Below are 24504 nucleotides of genomic sequence, written 5' to 3'. Positions count from 1 at the left end.
CATCGGGCGCCACATGAGCCGGTCTTTGAATACTTAGCCGTTGCACTAGGCATATCTAGACTGGCGAATTAAAAAAAAATTCGGGGGGCACTTTGGCTCTCTAAAGTGCTGCAAGGCGAAAGCTTTTCCTGGCGCACTGTCTTCTATTTATTTTCTTACTTTTCATATTTTATTTTGTCATTTTTTCATCTTTGTTTCTTTCTATTTTTATTGTTGTTTATTTTTCTTTTATTATTTTCATTTTTTATTCCTTCTACTTTATTTATGAATTCCATGCATTCACTAGATGCGCCTTCATTCATGCTCAAACCTTGAGCCTTTGTGGCGGAGTGGTAGCGTCTCCGCTGCAAATGTCAAATGCCCTGGTTCGATTCCCAGCCTGTACGCAATTTCTTTTTAAGCAGCGACGCCGAAACGCGGACAACTATGCTGACACGGCTGCTAACGACAGTATGAGGCATTATAAAGGCTTTCGCCTTAAAAAATGACGGGCGAGTGGGCCGATTCTGCGTTTCGCGGCGTCGCCGTCGCCGTTGTCCGTTGTAACCAGCAGTTGACACCTTAGTCCCGCTTTAAACTGCGAAACCAATGGAGCGTGAGCTTGCAAAGCAGAGGGAAGGCGCAGAACTGAACCGCGCCGTAGGGAAGGGAGAGAGTTGGGAGTGAAAGAAGAGAGAAAGAGGTGCCGTAGTGGAGGTCTCCGTAATAATTTAGACCAATGGGGATCCGTACGCTGACATCGCACAGCACCCGGGTGCCTCTTGCGTTCCGCCTCCAAAGAAAACCGGCCGCCGCATAACTGCCCCCTTCGAAAAGTGGGCACCTCAATCGTGCTTTAAGCTACGTTGCGATAGTGACAGATGTGCGCTGCATGCGTTGGCATTGACAACATTGTGCCAGAAACGCGGCGCTGAAGCCATAGTGCGCATAAATGGCTCCCTGGATCAATGGACGCCTGAATTGCGCTTATAGGTACGTGGGGTGATGAGAGAGAGATGTGGGCTGCAATTGATTGATTGATTAAAAACATCTTTATTTGTTCAATATTCTTAGAACATGTGGGTGGGCCGCCTAGTCCGGTAGTCCACTGGCTGCTGCTGCTGCGCTGGCCCTCCCCACCAGCCAGTGCTGAAGAATTGACAACGTTGTGCCAGAAACGAGGCGCTGAAGCCATAGGCCGTCGCGTTCATTGTGTTCATTCACGTTGGCGTTGACAACGTTTTACACTACGATCATTTTAAGGAAATTATAGTGAACCAGAATACTATCGTTCACTATAAAGGAAATGAAGCGCGCATAATGGCTCCCTGCATCAGTGGGCGTCTGAATCGCGCTTATAGGTACGTGGGGTGATGAGAGGGAAATGTGGGCTGCATGCGTTAGCGCTGACAACGATGAGCGAACTCTCCCTATCAACCATTAACTGCCGCCTGCCTGGGTGGCAGGGTGGGTGGGGACTTTAATGTACATATAAAGACAAACAGGAACTTCTTAACACTTATGCGGGACAACATCCCGTTCCTCTCGCTCGTACCGCTTCCCACGGCTGTGACAACATTGCGAAATACTTGCACAGACCTCGTCTTTTAGCACCAGGCATTGGTGCAGTAAATCGAGCATATTTCCATGAATTTCTCCGTCCACAAAGCTTCCTTCATGGCAATCAAGAACAGTTAGCGGAGTGTTTCTTGAAGAAGGAATATGCGTTAAAAATAAGTTGTCTGCAATTGTACACACGTCTTGCTCGTATTCTTTGCCTCAATCTGTCGAAAAGCTGAAACAGCTGATGAGCTGTGCACAAATTTCGTATTAAAAAGTAACGTAATCATCGGCAATTTCTTAATTTTTTTTGAAGTAGGTAAAAAAAACCGCTTCTTATCTATAACTCCGGCGGCGATCCTTTATTTCAGACGCCAGACGTTTGCTAAGTAGCCACTAATATTTAAGTTTCCATAAAAGAAAAACACTTCAGTAGCTATGCAACATAACTCACAACAGCACAACAGCAACCAGGAGACACAGTCCTTTTAGATGCTATTATTTGCAGCTGGGACGAACGTCACATTCTACATACTTCAGGGCCCCACCACCGTCTTTGGCATTACGAGGGGGTACCCAAAAGAAACCGGACTTATTTTTGTTTGAACTTATTTGTTCACATTTTAAGCACAGACATTCAATCTCTTTCAAAGTATTCCCCACTTGCAATGATACGCTTGTCGAATCTTTCATTCCATTTTTCAAAACATTGTTTAAATTCATCTTTTGTGATGCTTGACAGTGCCTCCGTCGTTTTTTTTCTTCACCTCAGCAACATCAGCGAAACGCTTTCCATTCACCTATTTTTTCATTCTAGGAAACAAAGAAAGTAGCACGGGGCAAGGTCGGGAGAGTATGAGGGTTGAGGAATAGGGGTCATGCCATTTTTGGTCCAAAATTGTCGTAGAGACAGGGCTGTGTGAGCATGGGCATTGTCATGATGGAAAAATCAGTCACCCGACCGCCACAAATCTGGCCGGTTCCACCGCACACTGTTGCCCAATCTTTTCAGAACATCCAAGTAGAAAGCCTGGCTAACTGTCTGACCCTGCGGAACAAATTCTTAACGGACGATTCCTCTCACGTCGAAAAAACAAATCAGCATTGTTTTGACGTTTGGTTCCACCTGACGAGCTTTCTTGAGGCGAGGTGAGTTTGAAGTTTTCCATTGGCATGATTGTTGCTTTGATTCAGGATTCGATTCAGGAACACTTGAGTTGTCCCCATAGCATCGTCCTTGTACGTCTTTCTTAATATTTCAAGAGTTTCTATTCAACTTTTTTCCGAGCAAAAATCAGAATTTCACCGCCGCACGCTGTTCGCGAAAATCAGCCATTGCAAAAACGACATTCACACAAAACAGTAGTCACTCTAAAACTCTGCCTAAACTAGTCTGACCTCCTTCAACGACGGCACTCCGCTTACTGACTCTGGAATGTTCGTTCTATGCGCTCCTAGTGGCAAAACGCGGTACCACAGAAGTTTTGCCGAGCAAAAAATTTAGTCCGGTTTCTTTTGGGTACCCCCTCGTATACTGTTGCACTTCACAACATTAATTTATAATACCTTTGATTCTAAATTGCATTTTACATAAGAGAGCATGTATGGAATCAGTGTTTTACAGCCGTAAAGGCTGAGAAAGAATTTTTGCCCATAACTAATTTACCCTTGCATTGTTTTCTCAATTCCGTGAAGACTCCAGCTGAAACGATACGTGAAGCGCGTAAAAATGTTTAACGTTTTAAGCACTAATACTCAACAGACAGGATAAAAAGCGTTCCAGCGGAATGGTTAACTTCACCCGCTGGTGGTAGGTGGCACAACGATTATTGGAAATATCCAGAAATTTCTTCAGGGCATAAATTTCATTTAGGTGAAGTAAATACCTGCGCCGCGCCCGTGGATAATAAATTCGCCAGCTCATTTGCGTGTTATAGCGTAGAAGCATACGGGAGCAGTTTCAACGAGAACAAAGCTATAAAGCGACGACAGAGCGTCCTTGGCATGCAGTGGTGCAACCGCTGGCAAGCTGTCAGAATGTGTGTTTTTTAATTTTGAAAACGAACAACCCACCGGGTGCTCTTTCCTAAAGCCATGTGCACACTCTGGAGACCGGTAATAGTTGTGCTTCGATTAAAGGAACATTTGTCTAGAATTGTGTCCCGCAGGCCAACTGGACGGGTAGCTCAACAATACGAACCACTCGACCGCGCTTACGTACTGTACATATATAGATTAGCCCTTTTGCGATGTTAGGCTCTTAAGGAAGGCACAGTACGAGCACAACGACTGATGTCTCGATACGGATGGAGGGCCATGTCTCCTCTGTTGGTTCCAGGTCGAACGAAATCGCATTCACGTCCAAGGCCAGTGAGCACGCGGTACCTAACATGGCAACAGCTCCACTGAACACGGTGTGTACCACTTCGGCCACGGTTGCCTTGAGCTCTTCCTCCTGGAATAAGAGCACCACAGCACCGCTAATGTCACCGAAGGCTTCTCGAACTTTGTTCAGGTGCTTCCACATCTGCAGGACCGTTGTCCATCCTGCGTACTTGGCGACTGTGGCGCGGACGCCCTCTCCGAATGACATTGCACCCCAGTAAGCAGGCGCAGGGAGATGGTACTGGCCGGTGCCCCGTAGAACCCTGAGGCGCGGTGTCCACAGTATGCAGCTGGTCACGTTGTATAAGCTCGGTGGCCTCTTAAACATCGCCCTGGAGAAGGCAGTGGTGGCGTAAATGGCGAACCGAGCGGGGAACCCAGTTGCCCTGTGTCGGTACTCGTCCTGGACAGGAAATGAGAACAAAGTTAAAAGCAGCAGACTTGAAGGGAACTGAAAGGTAGTGTGCAAATCGGTAAGAGAATGTACTATTTGGAGGAAAGAATGCGGTAAGTTTAAAACTAAATTAACCAAAAATGACCACTCACAGTTACTGTCTACGGCGACAACCACACGCCCAAAGCAAAAATAATTGACCTGTGCGAACATCTGCAGGATTACAGAAAGGTTAACCAGTTGTTCAGTGTGCCAAATGTCCAGAAAAATAAGTTATAAGTAAAAGTGTTACAGTACTTCGTTATAAGTTTGCTCATTACGAAGCTCTGAAGAGTATCGCTAATTTTTTTTTCGAGAGAGACCGAAGTCAAGGTAACATTGGGCGAATTTTGTCAGCCGAATTTCATTGTCTTCCGGTATTCCTAAATTAGATGACGACTTAATTCTAGTCTTGCCACGCACTAAGGAAATCGAGGTCTATGACGAGTGCTTCCCCATTTCGTTCCGGCACAGCTTGCACCCAATTTACCCAATTTGTGGCTTGTCCTCAGAAGAACCACCTGTCCTTAACAATAAGTGCGTCCCTCATAGCCTTAGTCGCTGTGGGACGTTAAACCCCATAAACCAACTAACCTTAACAACAAGTATTGCCAAATAGCCTGGTGTAAGCTTCAAGAAAGAGAGCCTTTAGGACGGGCTGGTAGTTTGGACACAGTGTGCTTACATTTACAAACGAAAGCGCGAAAAGAGGTTCTCTAGGGCGTCTTGAAGAACAACATCAGCCGGCCAGGTGATACTTCTCGAGTTCCGCAAAAGACGGGAACCATTCCGGCTATTATAGTACATGCGCGTATATAGTAGCTTGAGGCTATTCTTGAGTCTTACCTCACCGCCGCATTCCAGAAGCGTGCGTTTTAGATGGTCGTAGAGCGCGACAGGAGCGGCTGGGAGTCCGCAGAATGCGTACGGTGACCACTCGCATTCGAACTGGGTATCGGGGGACCCGAAGACCACCAGAAGGCATAGAGAAGACACCCTTCGTTCCTTTTGTCCGCGGCATTGGGCGATGATCTCGTGTCGCACGTCGATCTGAACCACGCTGGTGACTTCGGAGAAGCACGAGGCGACATCGTGAGCTTCTGCAGAGTGAGGGTGGTAAGGCGGAATGCCATATATAAATAGTATACGCGTCTGACCGTCCTCACCTGAAGAGGACAAACATTTACGGTTTACGAAGGAGCTCGGATGTAGCAGGTGATGCATATAATATTGTAGGCGTGGCGTCGAGAGAATAAACGCTGGTTCATTCATGTACCAGCTGAAATTGAAGCAAGTGAGCTGACTGCGGAGCGAATAACCATGTGTTTTTTTTCTTGAGTGACAGACTGCACGCAGAAGAGTGGAGAAGTAGTCGAGAGCGGCAGAAGCTCTGTGTAGTAGCGAGGCTAAGTCGTTTGCTAGAAAGTATATGTCCATTGACTGGAGCAAATGAAAGACAACCGGAGATTACTACTGCAGGCTGTCGCTTTTTGCTGCAGACCGAATTTAGTTGATAATGACGTAGTAGTAGTAGCATATAGGATTATAGGAGGTACGGACACAGGGGCGGCAATCTGCCAAATTCAAAGTGGTGATGCTGTACTGTTGAGGCTATAAGCAGTGTATATAGGATGAAAATGAAGAGCTTAAAAATGGCAAACAGAATGAGGAATAGAGAGATGAGAGGTATTACAGGCAGTTGTGTAGAATGATTGCTCTGTGTACCATGTAGCTTTACTGCACTGCCCGGGTGAAATGTTGTTATTCTAATCTCGCAAACATATAAAAGTAAGGTTGATTAATCTGCTGTTTTCTGCAAAACTTCATACCGGTCTTCTTGAGCTGTGTGCTCTGTTGTTCTCTTTATTATACTAAATCTCTATATGCCCACAACTGCCGCGCACTGCCACTGAAGCATTTCTTTGCTCTTTGCAGAACAGTAACATGTACTTTGCTGACGTGATAAATAATGCCATGATCATGGGTAAATCAAACTGCTTGAACGGCGCCATTGTAGCTGACCACCTTAAAATTTGTAGTCAGTTTGTTAGTAGTAAGCATAGGCGGAAGCACGAAATGCTTTTGCAGGACCGGCCAGCGCCACCAGGTCAATGTTTTTCACGGCTTCTTTGATGACGACAAGCGCAAACATCTGACCTGGGAGGCCGCTGGTTGCATACCTTCGCGAGGCCACGAACAGGCAGTCATAATTGCATTGCCATAACTAAAGGCAAAAAGCAAAGCAGCATGACTGTCTGGGCACATTCAGACCCTCGAACCACACACGCAGCGCGAGTGATTTCGGCTGATTCGATAAGGTTACGAAAGCCCAGAGAATTATAGCAAATGAGCAAAGCGAAATGACATATGCGAATTGGTATAATTTGTCGCCTGTTTTGTCTCGTCGTTCCTTTCATGGTCATATTCCTGGCCTTTCATCGCCTACATTGCCTGATATACATTTGTTGTTGATGTAGTTTAGTGGATTCAGCGCTTTTTCCAGTTAACTGTGAAGTGTGATTTGTTTCAACGTTTTTTTGCTGTTCCTATTTTTCTGCTGCTTTCTGCTAATCTTAGTTTGTAAAGCGCCGCACGCGACTTGCCGCTGCCATACAAGCCCAATGAGGCTTCGGCAGGCCTGAATCTGTAAAACGTCGTTGCAGTGCAGAATAAACTGATTGATTGATTGATTGATTGATTGATTGATTGATTGATTGATTGATTGATTGATTGATTGATTGATTGATTGATTGATTGATTGATTGATTGATTGATTGATTGATTGACTGACTGACTGACTGACTGACTGACTGACTGACTGACTGACTGACTGACTGACTGACTGACTGACTGACTGACTGACTGACTGACTGACTGACTGACTGACTGACTGACTGACTGACTTACTGACTGACTGACTGACTGACTGACTGACTGACTGACTGACTGACTGACTGACTGACTGACTGACTGACTGACTGACTGACAACAGTCGTGCGACACCCGTGACTCGCACGTGGAACGCGCCTTTAAGGAAACGAAAGCCCATGGGCAGAGTACGAGAAGTTGAAGTGAGGTCCAAGCATTGCTAGTGAAAGCTCTAAACGACTTGCGTAAAAGCTTTTAGGAGGAAATATACAAAAGACCACGGAAGGGAGTTTTTGAATGAGCGAAATGCACAGCGAACAGAGTCGTGCACAACAGGGTAATAATTATGTGGCCCATCGGTGTCATATACGTACTCTCAACATAGATTCGCGATCAGCTGTCTATGACCTCGGAGAAATCAGCCCAAGGAAAATGTGCGTTTGGTTTCTTAAACTGTTAACATGACGTTAAAAAAATGTTCGAGAATGAAGACAAATCAATAAAATCATTTACAATCTCTTTTCACTGGCACCTCTATTTGTGGGCTGCAAGCACAGGCAAACATTTTTTTTCTTTAAGCCCAAAACAATTCCGCAGTTACAGTCAACAGTAACGCCAGTCACACGAGGAGATCGAGCAAGAAGTAGCCATACTCAAATGTTTTCGAGTCAGTTCTATTCACTACTATCCAGTTTTGAGGCAAAATTTGGTTGCCTACATCTCACACTTGAAAAACTCAACTAAACCTGCCAAGTATAGGGAAGTAGTACCAGTAGGAGACACTTATGACTGCTTACGTGTGAGAAGGCGTAAGCCCGCCGCTCACGTTATGAAAGCAGTCACAGCGGACTGCGGCAGGATGTAACGCACGCAGCTGGCAATCCTATCTCATCATGGTTCGACGAAGCTGCCGCCGCACCCCTTCTGACTTGCGAGCTAACTTCGTGAAGACACCCGTCGACGTATCGCGGCCCGCACGCCTCCTTAAGGGTAGGATGCGTTAGCTAATGGGTTAATGGCCATATGCGCAGAATTTGTTTTTCTCTACTTAACATGCATAGATACATGGAAGTCCTCGCAGCACTTCTGGTGCAGTGGCGCAGCGGTTAAGCGGTGCGCCACTGCCCTGCGATGAAAGGTGCTGCCACCGGTGGCGCCAGCAACCTCGCGAGAGCAATCATTAATTTAACCTCCACATGCCAGGTTGCACCATATTTTACGTGTGCCATCAAGTGTTAACACACGCACACGCACGCACGCACGCACGCACGCGCGCACACACACACACACACACGCACACACACACACGCACGCACGCACGCACGCACACACACACACACAAGCACGCACGCACACACACACACACTCGCACACGCGCGCGCACACACACACACACAAGCACGCACATACACACACACGCACACGCACGCACACAAACACGCACACACACAAGCACGCGCGCGCACACACACACACACACCAGACTAGTTTTCGCTCAATGGGGCAAGTAAGGCGTACGGCTTAAAAAGAAGTAAAGGATAAGTGGCTTTGCCGTGCTTTTCCCGCCATGTGTGATAAGCTACATCTTTCCGCTTTTTGGGCACCTACAAGTGAACTCAAAATCTGAATCGATCACAAAGTCATCCGAACGGCTGCTTGTGGCGCCAGCTGTTGAGCATCAAAGAACCCGGGGTTCGCGAGTGCGGCACTTGAGCTCATGATTGTACCGCTTGGTGGCGGTACTGTATGCGAAAAGGCGCGCTTCGAACAACTTGATCGCCTTTCAGCAGTCGATGTCAGATATTGTGCCACATACCTGCCACATTCGCATCTGCACAGAGAGGAAATTTCGTGACTGTTTTGAACCCACAAAAAAAAAATGCGTTACAACGTTTGCATAGTCTTTTAAATTTTAGCAAAACTTGCGAATGCCTCAGGAAAAAATAATGAGATTTAAAAGACAATTCTTCTTTCCATAGCTGTTTTGTTATCTGTGCGAAAATTATCAGTTATTGATAATTATCGATGAGCGCAAGTGTTGGGATGACCCATTTATGTTACCTATGGCAGCTGCGCTTATGTGTGTATTTATTGTGTAGGTTGCTCCTTCAGAATGTTTTTGTGTGTAATAGGTTGTTTCTTATGAACGTGTTAAATGTGCGGTTTATGCTATTTCCTGCACGAAGGGGGCTGGGTCTTTCATCAGGCATTCATGTGCCTTTAGTCCGGGTTCTCCTCGTACCTTAGTGATGAAGAAAATGCATTCAAAAACAAATAAGTAAAAATACTGCCAGAACGTAGGCCCTCCCTATGCTATTAAACACACAAGTGAAATGAGGTGCTCGTATGCCGTAGAAAAGAAGGAAGACAGCAGTTGCCGAAACCAAGGTTGTTGCGGTGGTTGTGGTTGTTTCTTCTTCTACTTTCTGATAAAATTTCTTTCAGGGATAAAATCATTGCACTATTAATTTGCCATTTATCCACACCATAAATAAAAAAATAGAAATATTCCCTCTGCTTCTTAAACAGGTGCATGATAAGACTGATTCGTGACAACATTTTGTTGATTGCACAGCTTGATCTGTTTGCAACGTACGTTGTGATCATTACTGCTTTGTTCGCGCAATGCCGTCGTGGCTGCATGAAAGCGTAGGCACTACTCATAAGTTAGTGTGGGCATCCATAACAATGGATCATGCATATAATGCCTTTTAATGCCAGAGCATTAGGAGGGTTCAGGAAGGCGAAAACTGTCCGGCATCGGCGCCTCTGTGCAACCTCATCCTGCCAACCACAGCAGGTGGAGGTGGATTTCCCTCTCCGCTTGTACGGGATGGTGTGCCGGACTAAGAGTGACACAGTAAAAATGAATAAACAAGCGGTAACGAGCAGCATTGGAATAAAGAGAGAATCGGCATGGAATAGAATTAGAATATAATTAGAATTGGAAAAGAACCCCAATAAAATGAGGATCAGAATTTAAACACGCGTTTAGTGACAGACAGTGCAATCCTATTTTCAATACATTGGTGAGTGAAAGAAATACCATCGCATTATCCCCGCATCTATTCAAGTGATGGCTGCTAAATTTCCTTTCATGCGAGAAGTAACATAGTTTCGTTTGTTGAAAGACAAATATTGAACAATAAATTGATTGCATTCCAGCGAAATGAAAACAGGCGCCGTGCACTCACCGTAATTTTTATCTGCGCAGAAGACAATCGCGAATGCTGGATGCTTATTCGCTTTTTCCGCAACCCGCAAGCGTGAACGCAGTTCTTCGGCGAACTTCCTGTTACACTCGGGGTCGTTGATTTTGTCCTACGAAAAAAAAAAGGGACAGAGGTAAGGAGAAACAAGAAAAGGTCATGCAGGTTACCGAAAGCCATGGCATGTTGTGCAATATTTCTTTTTCTCGTTCTTTGTGACCAAAATGTTTTCATTGATCCCTATATTGGTGATTTACTTGAAGAAACAAACGTTCAAGCAGAAAGATGACACATTAAAATCCCTGCTTGACTTGATCCTACTTGACATACGGGGTGGATTAACGATCACGCAGTCAACGACCAATGAAATGCGAAAGAAAAACTTGACAGCGGGGAACTCCATTACGACTAAGACATTATTCTCAGACATTATTCTCAGACATACTTTATGTTGTGTCCCCTTATTGCTTTTGTGTGTGTGCGCCCCCGCGTCCTCCTCCTAACGACAGTTCGCATCCTCCTCCTAACGACCACTCATCCTCCTCCTAACGACCGCTTGCCCCTCGTCGCACGCTGTCGCCGGATGCCCCCCCACGGTGCGCCCCCGCACCCTCCTCCTGTTCTGGGAAGCCACTCCCTGCCGTGGACGCTTCTCCACTCCCTCCTTTCTTCGGGCGGCCAGTTCGGCTCCTGCCTCGGTCGACGCTGGTCGCACCCTCATCGGCTTTAAATAAACGAAGTCTAAAAGTACCGTGTGCGTCTTTCGCTGCATTCAACACAGCGACCGGACACGACAGTGGCGACGAGAAAGTGGATTCGACCCGCGCTACGCAACGCTATTGACAAGCCATGGCTACGCGAGGGTTTCCCAATCAGATACCAGAATTCAACGGCTCATCGTGGTCATCGTGGGTTGGACGCCTTCAGTTCTACTTTGAAGCTAACAACATCACAGACCCAGCCTTGAAGAGGGCCAACCTGCTGACGCTGTGCGGGGAGCAGACCTACGATACTGTCTGCGCCCTTATTCAGCCAAGCACACCAGCGGCAGTGTCTTACGACGACATCGTAAAAGCGCTGCAAAAGCACTACGACCCAAGACCATCCGAGGTCTACAGCCGGGCTCGCTTCCAACGACGAGATCAACTGGGAGGAGAAACTGTGAGCGCCTACGTAGCCGCGCTCAAGAAGCTCGCTGCCGACTGCAATTTTGGAACGCTGTCGACAACAGCTACCGGGCAGGAGGGAGACGCAGCTTCTTCTGCTAACACCACCATGCTTCCCTTGGACGTGATGTTACGCGACAGATTTGTGTGCGGACTGAGTGACGAGTCACTGCAGCAGCGCCTGTTCGCTGAGAAGGACCTCACATTCAGCAAAGCTTACGACATCGCCGTTCGAGCGGAGAGCGCCGGTCACCAGCAGAGAGGGATTCGCCGGAACACCGAGCCGGTACACCAGACAAGCAACCAGGTGCGCAAGCCTTCTGTTGTTGTAAAATCGGTCAAAAAGGCACAACGCTGCTGGCGGTGTGACGACCAACACAACCCCCAGGGATGTCGATTCCAGTCAGCCACGTGTAATTTTTGCCACAAGCGAGGGCATATCGAAAGAGCATGCATTACGAAACGGAGACTTGCCAAGATAAAGTCACCTTCCCAGCCTAATCACAGCGTCAACGCCTCAGAGAATACGCCGCTATCTGATCTCCATGGAACAACATCAGCAACACCATCTGTGTTGTACGACCTGAACACCATGAATCTCGGCACGCGACCGAAGATTTTTACAGAAGTAAGCGTACATCACCAGCTGATTAAGTTCGAGGTGGACTCCGGCGCAGCCTGTACTCTGATCAGTGAGGACACGTTCCGAACTTCATGGCCATCTGACGCACCCGCCCTGCAACAAGACGACACGCACCTGCGAACGTGGTCAGGACAGAATCTGCCACTATTGGGCTCTGCCAACGTGCAGGTTAACTACAACGGCCAGACCCATACGCTACCTCTGCTTGTTGTGAAGGGCACAGGATCAAGCCTTCTAGGGAGAAACTGGTTTTCTCCACTAGGCGTGATGATATGCGGCATACACCAGACGCCGAGCCAGAACATGGTTGAGCAACTGCAAGAGAAATACGAAAGAGTATTCTCGGAAGACATTCCAGGAAACGAAGGGCCCCCGGTCACACTGGAGTTGTTGGACAACGCGCAACCCAAATTTCTGAAGGCCAGGCCGGTGCCGTTTGCTCTCCGAGATTCAGTTGAAAAAGAGTTGGACAAACTGGAGCAGCAAGGTGTCATCGAGCCGACGCAGCATTCAGAATGGGCCACACCACTTGTCGTAGTTCGCAAGAAGAACGGAACCATACGCCTCTGCGGAGACTACCGGAGCACCGTCAATCTTGCGACTAAAGCGTCCTCTTACCCGCTACCGACACCTGAAGAAGTATTCAGTGTACTGCGTGGCGCAAGAGTCTTCAGCACATTGGACCTCACCCAGGCGTATCAGCAGCTGAAGGTGAGCGAGTCAACTGCTGAATTATTGGCAATTAACACACTGAAAGGCTTGTACAAAGTCAAGCGACTGCCTTTTGGCGTAGCTGCAGCCCCGGCCATATTTCAAAAATTCATGGAGACAGTGCTTCAGGGCATCCCAGGAGTTTGTGTCTACCTTGACGATGTCATCATCAGTGGCACTTCCACTGAAGAGCATGCAGTGCGCCTAGAGCTCGTTCTCGAAAGGCTAGCAAACGCTAATTTGTGCATAAGCAAATCGAAGTGCTGTTTTGCGGTGCCAGAGGTGCAATTTCTGGGACACCGAATTGATGCGGAAGGCATTCACCCTACCGAGGACAAAGTGCGAGCGATCACAGAAGCACGAGCTCCAACAAACAAGCAGGAGCTACAGGCTTTTCTCGGACTCTTGACGTTCTACGACCGGTTCTTGGAACAAAGAGCTACCGTGGCCAACGACTTATACCAACTCCTTCGGAAAGATGTGACATGGACATGGTCGCCACGCCATCAGCAGTCATTCGATGCCCTAAAAGACCTGATTCGAAGATGTACAGTCCTCCGCCACTACGACGAAAGGAAGCCTCTGCTTTTGGCTTGCGACGCATCACCGTACGGAGTCGGCGCGGTTCTATCGCAAACTGACGAGCAAGGAAGGGAAGCTCCCATCGCCTTCGCCTCACGTACGTTGTCGCAAGCAGAACGCAACTACGCGCAACTTGACAAAGAAGGGCTAGCCATCGTCTACGCGGCGACACATTTTCACCAGTACATTGCCGGCCGGAAGGTGACCTTTATAACCGATCACCGACCGCTATTGGGCATTCTGGGACCACAAAGGCCTATGCCACCAACTTTGTCTCCGCGAATGACACGTTGGTGCATCAAACTCTCAGCGTACGACTACGCTCTGGTCTACCGCAATGGGAGTAAACATCAAAACGCCGGTGCGCTAAGCCGTCTGCCACTAGACGCAACTGTTGACGAACCATTTCCACCAGGAGACGTTCTGATGTTCGAAGCACTGCCAGAACCTCCGCTTACATCAGGCACAGTTGCAGCATCTACGCAGAAGTGCGCAGCTCTCCGGCTAGTTTACACAGCTGTTCAACAAGGCAACGTGCATAAACTCAAAGGGGACAACTTCGACGCTTACCGCAGGCGAGCTACAGAGTTGAGCACCCATCGCGGCTGCATCATATTTGGGTCCCGAGTTGTGATGCCGAGAGAACTACGCGCACAAGCTATGTCTCTCATCCACGCCGGACATCGGGGCATCGTTGCAATGAAAAAGTGTGCCAGAAGCTACATGTGGTGGCCTGGAATTGACAACGACATCGAAACAGTGGTGCGAGAATGCAAGCCTTGCCAGAGCAGCCGGAGCGCCCCGCCGAAAGCTCCTGTCCCAGAATGGGAAAAGCCAGACACACCATGGCACACACTGCACATTGATTTTGCAGGACCAATTGAGGGCTGCACTTTCCTTGTGGTCGTAGATGCCTACACAAAGTGGCTTGAGATAAGGCAAATGGGACAGACGACTTCGGCAGCAGTCATTGACAACCTCCGATCACTATTTGCAACGTTCGGCCTGCCGCGCAAGGTAGTGTCGGACAACGGAACACCGTTTGTGTCTGCGGAGATCCTCAAATTTTATCGCGACAACGGGATCTCATCAGTTACATCGGCCCCCTACCACCCAGCGACAAACGGACAAGCCGAGCGCTACGTAGCCGAGCTAAAACGCGCCCTTGAAAGAGATCAGACAGGCTCGCTGCAGCGCCGCCTTGCGCGCTTTCTCTTCAAGCAGCACACGACGGTTCAGAGCACAACAGGCGAGACCCCCTCGAAAATGATGTTCGAGCGTGAAATGCGAACCCAGCTCACAGCCATCCTCCCCGAGCCAAAGGCAGAGACGTTCCGGGAAGAAAAAGCAATTCCGCGCTGCGGCACGCTTAATGAGGGGCAGCGCGTCCTCGCCCGACAGTTTCTGAAAAAGCCACGCTGGGAGGAAGCTACAATTGTCAGACGCATAGGCCTGCGCTCTTGGCTCGTCAACATACATGGCACAGTAGCACGCCGACATCTCAACCAGCTGCGTAGATTTACGACGCCGTCTGAGAGCTGTCCGCCAGCGGAGAGAACACGTGCACCATGTTCCCACATAGCCTGGCACCTCTTCCCGGAAGAAGAGACTTCGCCCAGGACAGACCTAGGAGACACAGCGAACAACAGCCAGCCTACAAGTGTTTCTCCCCCGAGCGCACAAAGCCAGCGCGCCTCCACGCGTGAGCGCCGACCCCCTGCACGATACCAGGCAACTTTCTAAGGGGGAAGGAAGTGTTGTGTCCCCTTATTGCTTTTGTGTGTGTGCGCCCCCGCGTCCTCCTCCTAACGACAGTTCGCATCCTCCTCCTAACGACCACTCATCCTCCTCCTAACGACCGCTTGCCCCTCGTCGCACGCTGTCGCCGGATGCCCCCCCACGGTGCGCCCCCGCACCCTCCTCCTGTTCTGGGAAGCCACTCCCTGCCGTGGACGCTTCTCCACTCCCTCCTTTCTTCGGGCGGCCAGTTCGGCTCCTGCCTCGGTCGACGCTGGTCGCACCCTCATCGGCTTTAAATAAACGAAGTCTAAAAGTACCGTGTGCGTCTTTCGCTGCATTCAACACAGCGACCGGACACGACACATCGGCTTTAAATAAACGAAGTCTAAAAGTACCGTGTGCGTCTTTCGCTGCATTCAACACAGCGACCGGACACGACACTTTACGATTCAACTGCACCCAGTGATCGCCCAAATTGCGAATGTGCATGAGGCTAGCGCGAGTTCCGTGGGTGGAAGTGTAGTATGTTACAGATCGTCCGTGTAACCTGAACGAGTTCGGTCACCAGACTTACGCCTTGCAAACTTTCTTCTGTCAAGATTTTTCGGTCAGATGTATTTACGAGGAAACCTTTTAGGATTGAGTATATCTTCACTGTTGTAAATTTTGCCAGAATTGCACTACAATAAAACCACTCTACACAAAGGTCTAGATAAATTCGCCCTCCGCACCATTATTTTGTATGGAAAAAATCTCTGAACTAAGTCGTTTCCATCAACTTGTACCAAGCAGCCAGACCAAGCCATCTTCTTATTAAATTAACGGCGTTTTTCTTCGTCTCGCCCGTCCTCCACATAACTTCCTCCAAATGGTATTTATTGATGTGCGCCGTTCACTGAGCGACTGCACCGAAAAGATCGAGCTCCAAAAAACGACAAACCTCTCTTGAACTAAAAATACTTAGAACGGTGCATTGCTTTTCTTTCTAGACGGGTGGCCAAGTTCAGGTGAATGTAAATGGTAATTACTCCTTTTGTAGATACAAACATTGGCTGGCTTCTTTGTTTGCTTTCACTTCCATCTTATTGAAAACTAGGGACACAAATATGCTATAAACGCTCAAAGGCGCCTAAGACAGTTGCGATGAACAACTGCAAGACGATTTGAACCAGGAAACATGGCGACCTGCGTTTCTGTGCTTGCTGTATGAAATGCTCTTACATTTATTCTCAGACATTCAAAGAACAGTACACTTTAGTAAGATATCGATCTACATTCCCTTGGGATACGCATGATGTTTCACTATCGAGAGAAATCTGAAAATTTGTGTGCGTATATACGAATTCCCTTTTCACAAAAGTAACATGGATTGACGAAAAAATTTGCGAAGTCAAGCACGGCGCACACTTACACGCGCTCGGATTTTAATTTCAGCCTATTATGTCTTTTAGTCAAACACTCCACCGCGTGAAGAGAAGAAAAAAGTTACGTATCCAACATCACTTCTTAGGTGCACTGTGGGGCTTCGTGACGTTTATATTTATTTTTTGTTTTGCAAAAGCAATATAGTATTTCCTAGGCACCACATAGCTCTACAAATCTGTCAAGCAGGTATTTCAAATGACAGAAGCCAGATGTGCCGGAGGCCGTCAGAATAGCCCGCAGGGAACTTTGCCGACAGTTTGACCGCATTGGCTGATTCCGGTCACACCATGGCACGCAGTGAATGAAACTAAACTACCGAAATTTTCCTTTATCAGCTGCTTTGATTGTTAAATATCTACCAGAAAAAGCTTCCGGCAGTCAAACCTAGCCCAATGAATCTCAGAATGCTACTAAAAAGGTGACACGCTCCCAGGGGAAACAAATCATGATTTGTCCCTTTTTTTCTATTTACAATAACAAAAACAAAACATTCCTTCTCAAGAGGGGGGGGGGGATGAGGAGCTTCGCGCATCACGTGACTACAGAGAGCCAATAAATTTTCATTGCCGGAATCCTAGCCTGACTGCTGCGCTGACGGGTGAAGGTGGTGGTGTAGCCACTTTCTCTTTCAAATGTAGCCGTCATCGCTGACTTCGTGAAAACAACTCTAGACGCCTCTAGATGCCATGTCGCAAACAGTTATGCACCGAGAGCAACATTACCTGCAAAAGCACGAAGAATCGCAGCCCCTTGCTGAGAAGCGGTAGCGCCGCCTCTTCCCATTGCGCGAAGCGCGCACCGTTGAAGAGGTCATCGACGTTAGTTCCCGCGACGACATCCCCTTCCGCCAGGCCCCGGCGCACCAGCCCCTCGCCCAAAGTCCCCATCCCCGCTCGGCCCACCCTCGTTTTTTACTTCTTCGAACAGAGTGCCAGCCAGTTCAAAGCTTCACGCGGTTAGCTCGGCCACCGTTGTATAATTATCTCCAGTGCCGCATCAAGTGAAGTCGAGTGTTTATTTAGCCATATTTGCCATATGCCTCCAATTAGAAGCAAAATGAGTGAAGCAAATTATGTTACAAACCAGTAAAACAGGACGCATTCCCACGGCGAAGAAATACACATGGACAGTGCTGGAACACAACTGAATATTTTATTTCCTGAAAGTCTCGAGCAGAGCAGGGCGCACATGCGCAAAAGTAGACAAAGAAAAAGATAAAAATCAAGTTACTGGTTGATCAAGTTTTCTTGCACGTGAAAACAAAGTCCCACTCATATACTGAAACTCTCTAGATGAAAATTTTACCGAAGTGTCACTGACGCAATCAAAGCCTAACTTCTTAATCTTAAATGCTTTCTGCATTTCTGCGGCCGATTTCTGCGGCCGTCTTTCTGCGGCCGATGACTCTCACCTTACTGAACAAGGGAGTGAAGTTCTGGCACTTGTTACAATGCTTTTGTGATTAGCAAAGCAAAACATGCCTCCAGATGAGGCCTACATCCCGCCTTAGATATCAGGACACAGGCGACTAACGGCAGCGCATATGTACTACTCCAAAAAAGACACCTTGCAAAAGAAGTGCCTTCTCTATTGAAAGAAAACTAAAAAACAGGGAGAAAATAGAGTGGTGACATTCAAATTTGAAGAAAACCAAGACTACAGATCGTCCTAACCGAAATGCCTAAGCAGAAAAACGCATGCACAACTAATCAGTAGCCAAACAAAGTGATTTGCAAATTGGAAACGATCACTAGAAAATAAAACATGGAAAGCATGGAGTGAAAGTCCACAACATTCATAAAATCGACGCAGTATCACGGAACTAAAAGAAACGAAAAATCGCCAAACGTAAACGAATGACTTCATTTTTTTTTTCTTAAAGGCAACAACGTTGACAGTTTCTTGAGCTATTTTTGTTAAAAATGGGCCCGGATTGCACAATGCTTAATTTGATAAATTGTACTTTGTGCTCCAAAATTAGTTCTGCACCATGTAGCGGATAGGAAAACTACCCGCAAATCATGTTTCTAGAAAGAAATGTGTTGGGAAAAGAACTGAAATCCTACTTCGTTTTATGGAACATATGAAGAGCTAAGCTGAGTCGTATGAGTCGAGGAAGTTGCGAACATGACAAATTTTGAAAACATTTGTTTCCCCAGTTGTACTTGCATATGAAGCATGCAGGACTGTTTTCTGGACGGAAAATAATTTACGTAAATCAATTTCATTGCTGACGCCCTATACAAGATTACAATACACTAGGTGACAGTTAAACAGAATAAGATATAATTGCTTTTTAGCCTGCTATGGCAGCTAGGAGGTGACTTATTCCATAAATCACGCATAAAATCCTGCCCATTTTTAATCTGCTGTTATTCACGTGAACTGTCGATCCCAAATCGCTTTGGAAATGCACACCAAGACGCCGTCAGCTATGCACTTCTTCATTTTAAAGTTATTGAATACTAGTGTAGTGTGGACATCTATTGGCTTATTTTTGGGTGGAAAAGCATAAAATTCGTATTTAGAGCATCAAACTCATGTTCACTAATAGAGAGCCAAATCAATAACTCTTGAAGCCAAGCATTTGATTGTTTTGAAAGAAAATATTGCCACGCGCCTAACGCGCCGCGCGGCCTCCGCGCTGAATCGAAGACGACGACGAAGCGGCGGTGGACTCTCGCGGCGCGCTTGTTCTGTTTGGTGTCGTGGAAGCTGGCTCTATAATTAAAAGAAGGCTCCCAGTCTTGGGTTCTTGCCGACGCCTACCTTCGCGGCTCCTCTGGTCGTGACAATATTTTCATCATCAGAATACAACACAATGTTAGTAGTTAATAAAATATTAGCAATATAATCAATATATCAAGTTAGCAAAAGAGGTCAGACAAAATTGAGACTTTGGGCGACGTCAAAGTTCACCATAACCGAATCAGATTTTGTATCATGTGTTCTTGTGTACTGTCGCCGTGCATTTAAATAACTCTAACAATTCATTTGCAACTCCACGAATTTCGTATGTCTGATTTTTTACTTATATGGAATGCTGAACCAGCAAATCTTAGTTTCTCAAGACAAGCTCCTGTGAGTAGCATTCTATTGCAGATAGGTTCGAGAGGGTCGGTATTACTACTAAGAACACATCTGACTAAACCGACTTGTCATCACGAGGTGAACAAATGCTCCTAAGAGCATTTGAGTGTGGTACACTCGACTTCATCTAGTAGGTGACCAAAAATATATTAAATCATAAGTTCTTTAAAGCAAATATAAATCTAACGTTCTGGTAGTATGACAAAGAGCTGACCCATGATGAGTTGAAACTACTTTGAACAGATCATTGACTTTATTTTGCAAGTGAAACACCAAGTATACTTGTCCTCATTGACCCTAGAGCTTTTTGTCGCTGTTGTCCATGGAAGAATCCCGACCGCTGCGGCTGCTTTTTTATGGAGGTGAATTGATTGCAAAAGACCGCCGCGTGCTGTGCGGTGCTACTAGATGTTAAAAAAAAAATTCCAGGTTGTCCGAGTTAAACTGGAGCCCTCTATTACGGCGTCTGTCATAGCAAACGCACAGCTTTATGATGACACTAACTGCAACAGCAGAGCGAAACAAAAATGCCACAGAATAGGAGACATGTAGCAACAAAAACGTATCATTCCACCGTGCAGAACAAATATGTCTGCCATTATCTTACATTAGAAACCATACCATACCATACCATACCATACCATACCATACCATACCATACCATACCATACCATACCATACCATACGCTACACTCCACTGCGCGCTCACATCGATGGTGCCGCCATCTTTCGCTCAGGTCAGCACTGTGCCCTTTACTGTAGTGAAGAGAGCAGAACGAAGAGGGCGCCACATACCCGTCATCTGGTGGCTCGAGATCATAATTACAGGAAATACTCGCGCAACGGATCAATCGAAGCAGTGATTGTGGGAAATTTCTCATATAGTGGGAAAATCGGAACTACGAAAAGAAAAAGGAAAATGAATGCAAAAAATGTGGAAAATAGTTGCGAACCCAGTAAAACTGTCGGTTTGGATGGTGCTACCAAATCAAGGTAGTGAAGCCTATCATCTTCGACAAGGTGCGGCGTGTACGATCAGTCGTACTGGTCTCCATATCATTATAGCTGTTGAATAGAAAAATATGCCACTGCATTGCCGTAAGCCGAGAGTTCGGTCTCCATTTTCATGTGCCTCGATGAGGTGCGGTTTCATACCTCACAAAGCAGGAACTTCGAAGACGTACCGATGTGCCCTGACCTAAGCAAGTTGAAAAAGTACTTTTTAACTACCCACACTCAAACGCCGACTCTAAACAAATTTTTCCTCTAATTACTGATGTGAAATTTCAGAAGAGAATTCAGACCAGCACCGATGGCATTACTGTTAAGGCGGCTCTGCGCCTGTCACACACGAACCATGGGCTCTTGAGCAGAGCTGCTCAGCTAACTTTACGGTAACAAGAAAGCGCATGCAGTTCTCCATAAAAGATACAATTCTAGTTCGAAAAGATTGTTTCAGCGCAAAGTGCATCGCAATAAAAGGGACGTCAGAAATCGTTTTATTTTCTTCTTCTGCTTCATTGAAAATTTTGCCCAGTTTTTGTCTATTTGTGGTAAAAAACAGAAGTCTGAATCACAAAATTTTCAAAAGCAACGCCAAGTGATAATTCCATTCATTTTGTAATACTAACAGTTACAGTAGAAACAAAATCTCCGCAAAAGGTTTGTGCGGATGAACATGGATGCAGGCCATTTGAACAGCCGTAAGCTAAAGTTTTGGGTTCATATAATGGTTTTATATAATGGGTTTATATAATGGGTTTATATAATGGGTTCGGGGTTATATAATGACAGCTCCTCAAGTTGAGTGATAGAGTTGAGCATGTAGGCGCCGGAGCGGCGCCTAATCGTTGATATACTGTGCATTTATAATGTTTTTTTTTATGCATTCGTTGGCGTTACTCACTCTAAAATTATCTTTTGTTTAAAAAATATTTTCTGGAAACAAAATTGAAATTGTGTGTCGAGAAGGGGGAAAAGCAAAGTGGGCAATACGGCAACACTCAATCAAAACCGCGGCATTCCGGCTCTGTCCCACTATATAGGGACTACATAGTGTGATAAGTTATAGTTATTTGCCTTATAAACTGCCTAAAAAGTAATGGCTGTGGAGCGATCCTATTGGAAGAAGCAAAACATTATTTTACCAACTTGCTATCATTTACGCAATCGCTCGTGAAACCGGTTACAACGCAGATAATAGAATTTTCTAAAGAAAGTAAGCGTCGCTGTCTACCGCAGGATGCAAAGCATGCGGGCTTCGGGTGAGTCACAAATGCGGAAGACAAAGAAAACGAGTGTACAAGTAACGATGATGGCGGCAGCTTGCAAGCACTGGGCTTCCTTCTCAATATACACGCTCACATTAAGGGTAGTTCGCCTTAGATGTTCCGCAATTTTAAATGCAGCCTGAGTTAGAAAAGCGGTGTTGTCGGCGCTGTGTTTTCAGCCGTGTAGCGCATCAGAACACAACAGAGAAGTGCCAACTATTGTCGGATAGAGATCTAGAACGAAGAGGGCAATGACCTTCAAGGCAGTCTCTCCTGCCAATAGCATCGACGAATTCTCCCGCTTGAACGACTTTCCCCTCTCCGCCTTGACCGATCCCCATGACAGGTGGGGGTAGATGGATGGGGAACAAACACAGCTTAATCAGATTAACGGCGCCATCTTGAAAAATCGGTCGACGCCATTGGGTGGAGGGGCTCCTTTGAGGGGCATCTGCCGCTTCGTTCTTGAGTTGTAACCGACTACAGTAACTTGGTGAACTAATACTGAATGATAAACTTTTTGCAATTACTATTATTCTCCTTACTTATTAAGAGGTGTGTGTAGCACAGCTTTAGTCTTCATATCTTTTTTCTTTTGAATTCCGAAAACGCAGCTACCCTCGGCCGGCGCAATGACCCAAAATATCTGCCCATATCGAGCAAAAATGCACGCGTTTTCACAGTACTTGCAGTGAAAGAAACCCCTCCATCCCATGCAACTCGTCGAAATAGCCAATATTTGGCGAGGAGCAGGGAAGCCCCGAAGTGCGGGTTGGCAGGGAATGTTACGCGAAATGTGAGTCTGAGAGTGGCGCGATTTCACGGACGAGGCTTTGTACTCCCCGAGGGGCGGGTGGTTTCGAAATGGCGCTGGAAAGCCGCTGTTATGAGTTTTACTAGCTGCTGGTTAGAAGTGAATCAACCAAGCAATCAAGCGCCTAAGGGCAATAGTAAAAAGTGAACTATCAAAATTTAGTTAATGACTTCACTAGGTAACATGATTAGCCTGTTTTTTGACGCCCGCAAACACTGGTCACGCCCCGTTAATAAGACCCCCGTTAACATGAACGACTGTAATTATGAACAGTTTTCTTCTTTTTCTATTTATTTCTATCTATCTATGTCATAATCATCATCACCAACCTGACTACACCCAGTCAAGGACAAAGGCCTCTCCCATGTGTCTCCAATTAACCCTGCCCTGTGCCATCTGCAGCCACTGTATCCCCGCAAAATTCTTTATCTCCTCCGCCCACCTAATTTTCTGTCGCCCCTGCTGCGCTTGCCTTCTTTTGGAATCCATTCCGCCGCCGCGGTGGCTCAGTGGCTATGGTGCTCGGCTGCTGGCCCAAAAGACGCGGGTTCGATCCCGGCCGCGGCGGCTAGAATTTCTTTGGAGGAGAAATTCTAGAGGCCCGTGTGCTGTGCGATGTCAGTGCACGTTAAAGAACCCCAGGTGGTCGAAATTTCCGGAGCCCTTCACTACGGCGTCTCTCATAGCCTTAGTCGCTTTGGGACGTTAAACCCCACAAAACCAAACCAAACCAATCCATTCCGTAAGGACAAGCGGATACCTTTCTTTCCCGCTGCATGGCGTGCCCTAGCCCATTTCTTGCTCGTTAAAATGAAACCTCGCAGTCCGGATAATGGACATGGCGAAAATGCACGGAGCTCAGTGGTACTGATGCATCTTGTCCCACTCATATGAAGAGAAGTGAGAATAATATCCTGAGTTCCTCTAACAAATACTCCTCCTCTTGTATTTTGAGAGCAGAGTACCAGAGAGAGGCAGCTCAAAAGTGCAAATTCCGTAGTAATGGCTTTTTGCGTGCGTGTGTGTGCGCGTATGCGTGCGCGTGCGCACACGCGCGTGTTTGTGTGCATGTGTGTTTGTGTGCTTCCTCAGTGTTTATCGCGTTAGTAAACGCGCCTTACATTTCCTGCATTGCAAGAGTGGCTGCAGAAAAAAAGTTATTGCTTGCACTACGCTGAAAATCATGAGCAATCAGCAGCTGTAAGCCCAGTGAGAACAGAGTTCTCGGAACTTTACAAGTCGTAGTATAGGAGCTGCTCCCTCGCACCAAGTGGTGCCACAAAACGCCTTGTGGACCACTACGCGCTTCAAGCCTGCTGGAACCTGCACCGCCTGATTTTAAAGATATTGGCGATCAGTATAATACACCCGGAGCTTCCAAGACTCCCCTTTCCGCTTCAATGCCCGCCACTACGCACAGGAACATTCCTTAATTATACAGCATTTTTTTTCTCGGAAGATTTTTTCTTCACGATTGCGACTCTGTGGACAGTTTTGTTCGGTTACCAGTGCGCCCATATTAACGAGACGCGACTCTTACTGTGGAGAAAAAGCGTCTCGCCCTCAAAAGCCCTATTTTTTTAAAAACTAGTGGTACGCTTTCTTGCAATAGCTGCTGTGTGTGTGCTT

General features: G+C 46.8%; 1 protein-coding gene across 1 annotated transcript; it reads right to left on the bottom strand.

The window, feature by feature from the left end:
* Positions 1–3125: 3125 nt before the first annotated feature.
* Positions 3126–17588, bottom strand: LOC149360106 (uncharacterized). Its single transcript, XM_089569195.1, has 4 exons — positions 17424–17588; positions 10420–10546; positions 5204–5457; positions 3126–4327 (listed from the first exon to the last, which is right to left on the bottom strand). The coding sequence occupies exons 1-4, from the start codon at positions 17586–17588 to the stop codon at positions 3800–3802; spliced, it is 1074 nt and encodes a 357-aa protein (XP_089425321.1). The 3' UTR covers positions 3126–3799.
* Between the last annotated feature and the right edge of the window lie 6916 nt (positions 17589–24504).

The sequence above is a fragment of the Amblyomma mixtum genome, chromosome 2, assembly GCF_055824585.1.
Source record: "Amblyomma mixtum isolate Tamu chromosome 2, ASM5582458v1, whole genome shotgun sequence".
NCBI classification, from domain to species: Eukaryota; Metazoa; Arthropoda; class Arachnida; order Ixodida; family Ixodidae; genus Amblyomma; species Amblyomma mixtum.
This window is presented reverse-complemented; position numbering and strand designations above follow the sequence as displayed.

What these genes read in the sequence shown, in the direction of transcription:
- LOC149360106 (XM_089569195.1), bottom strand. Translation starts at nt 17,588, where the DNA reads ATGGGGACTTTGGGCGAGGGGCTGGTGCGCCGGGGCCTGGCGGAAGGG. An exon ending in GATTCTTCGTGCTTTTGCAG is followed by an intron (nt 10,547 to 17,423) that starts GTAATGTTGCTC and finishes TTTTTTTCGTAG; the next exon opens with GACAAAATCAACGACCCCGA. An exon ending in CTGCGCAGATAAAAATTACG is followed by an intron (nt 5,458 to 10,419) that starts GTGAGTGCACGG and finishes CTCACTCTGCAG; the next exon opens with AAGCTCACGATGTCGCCTCG.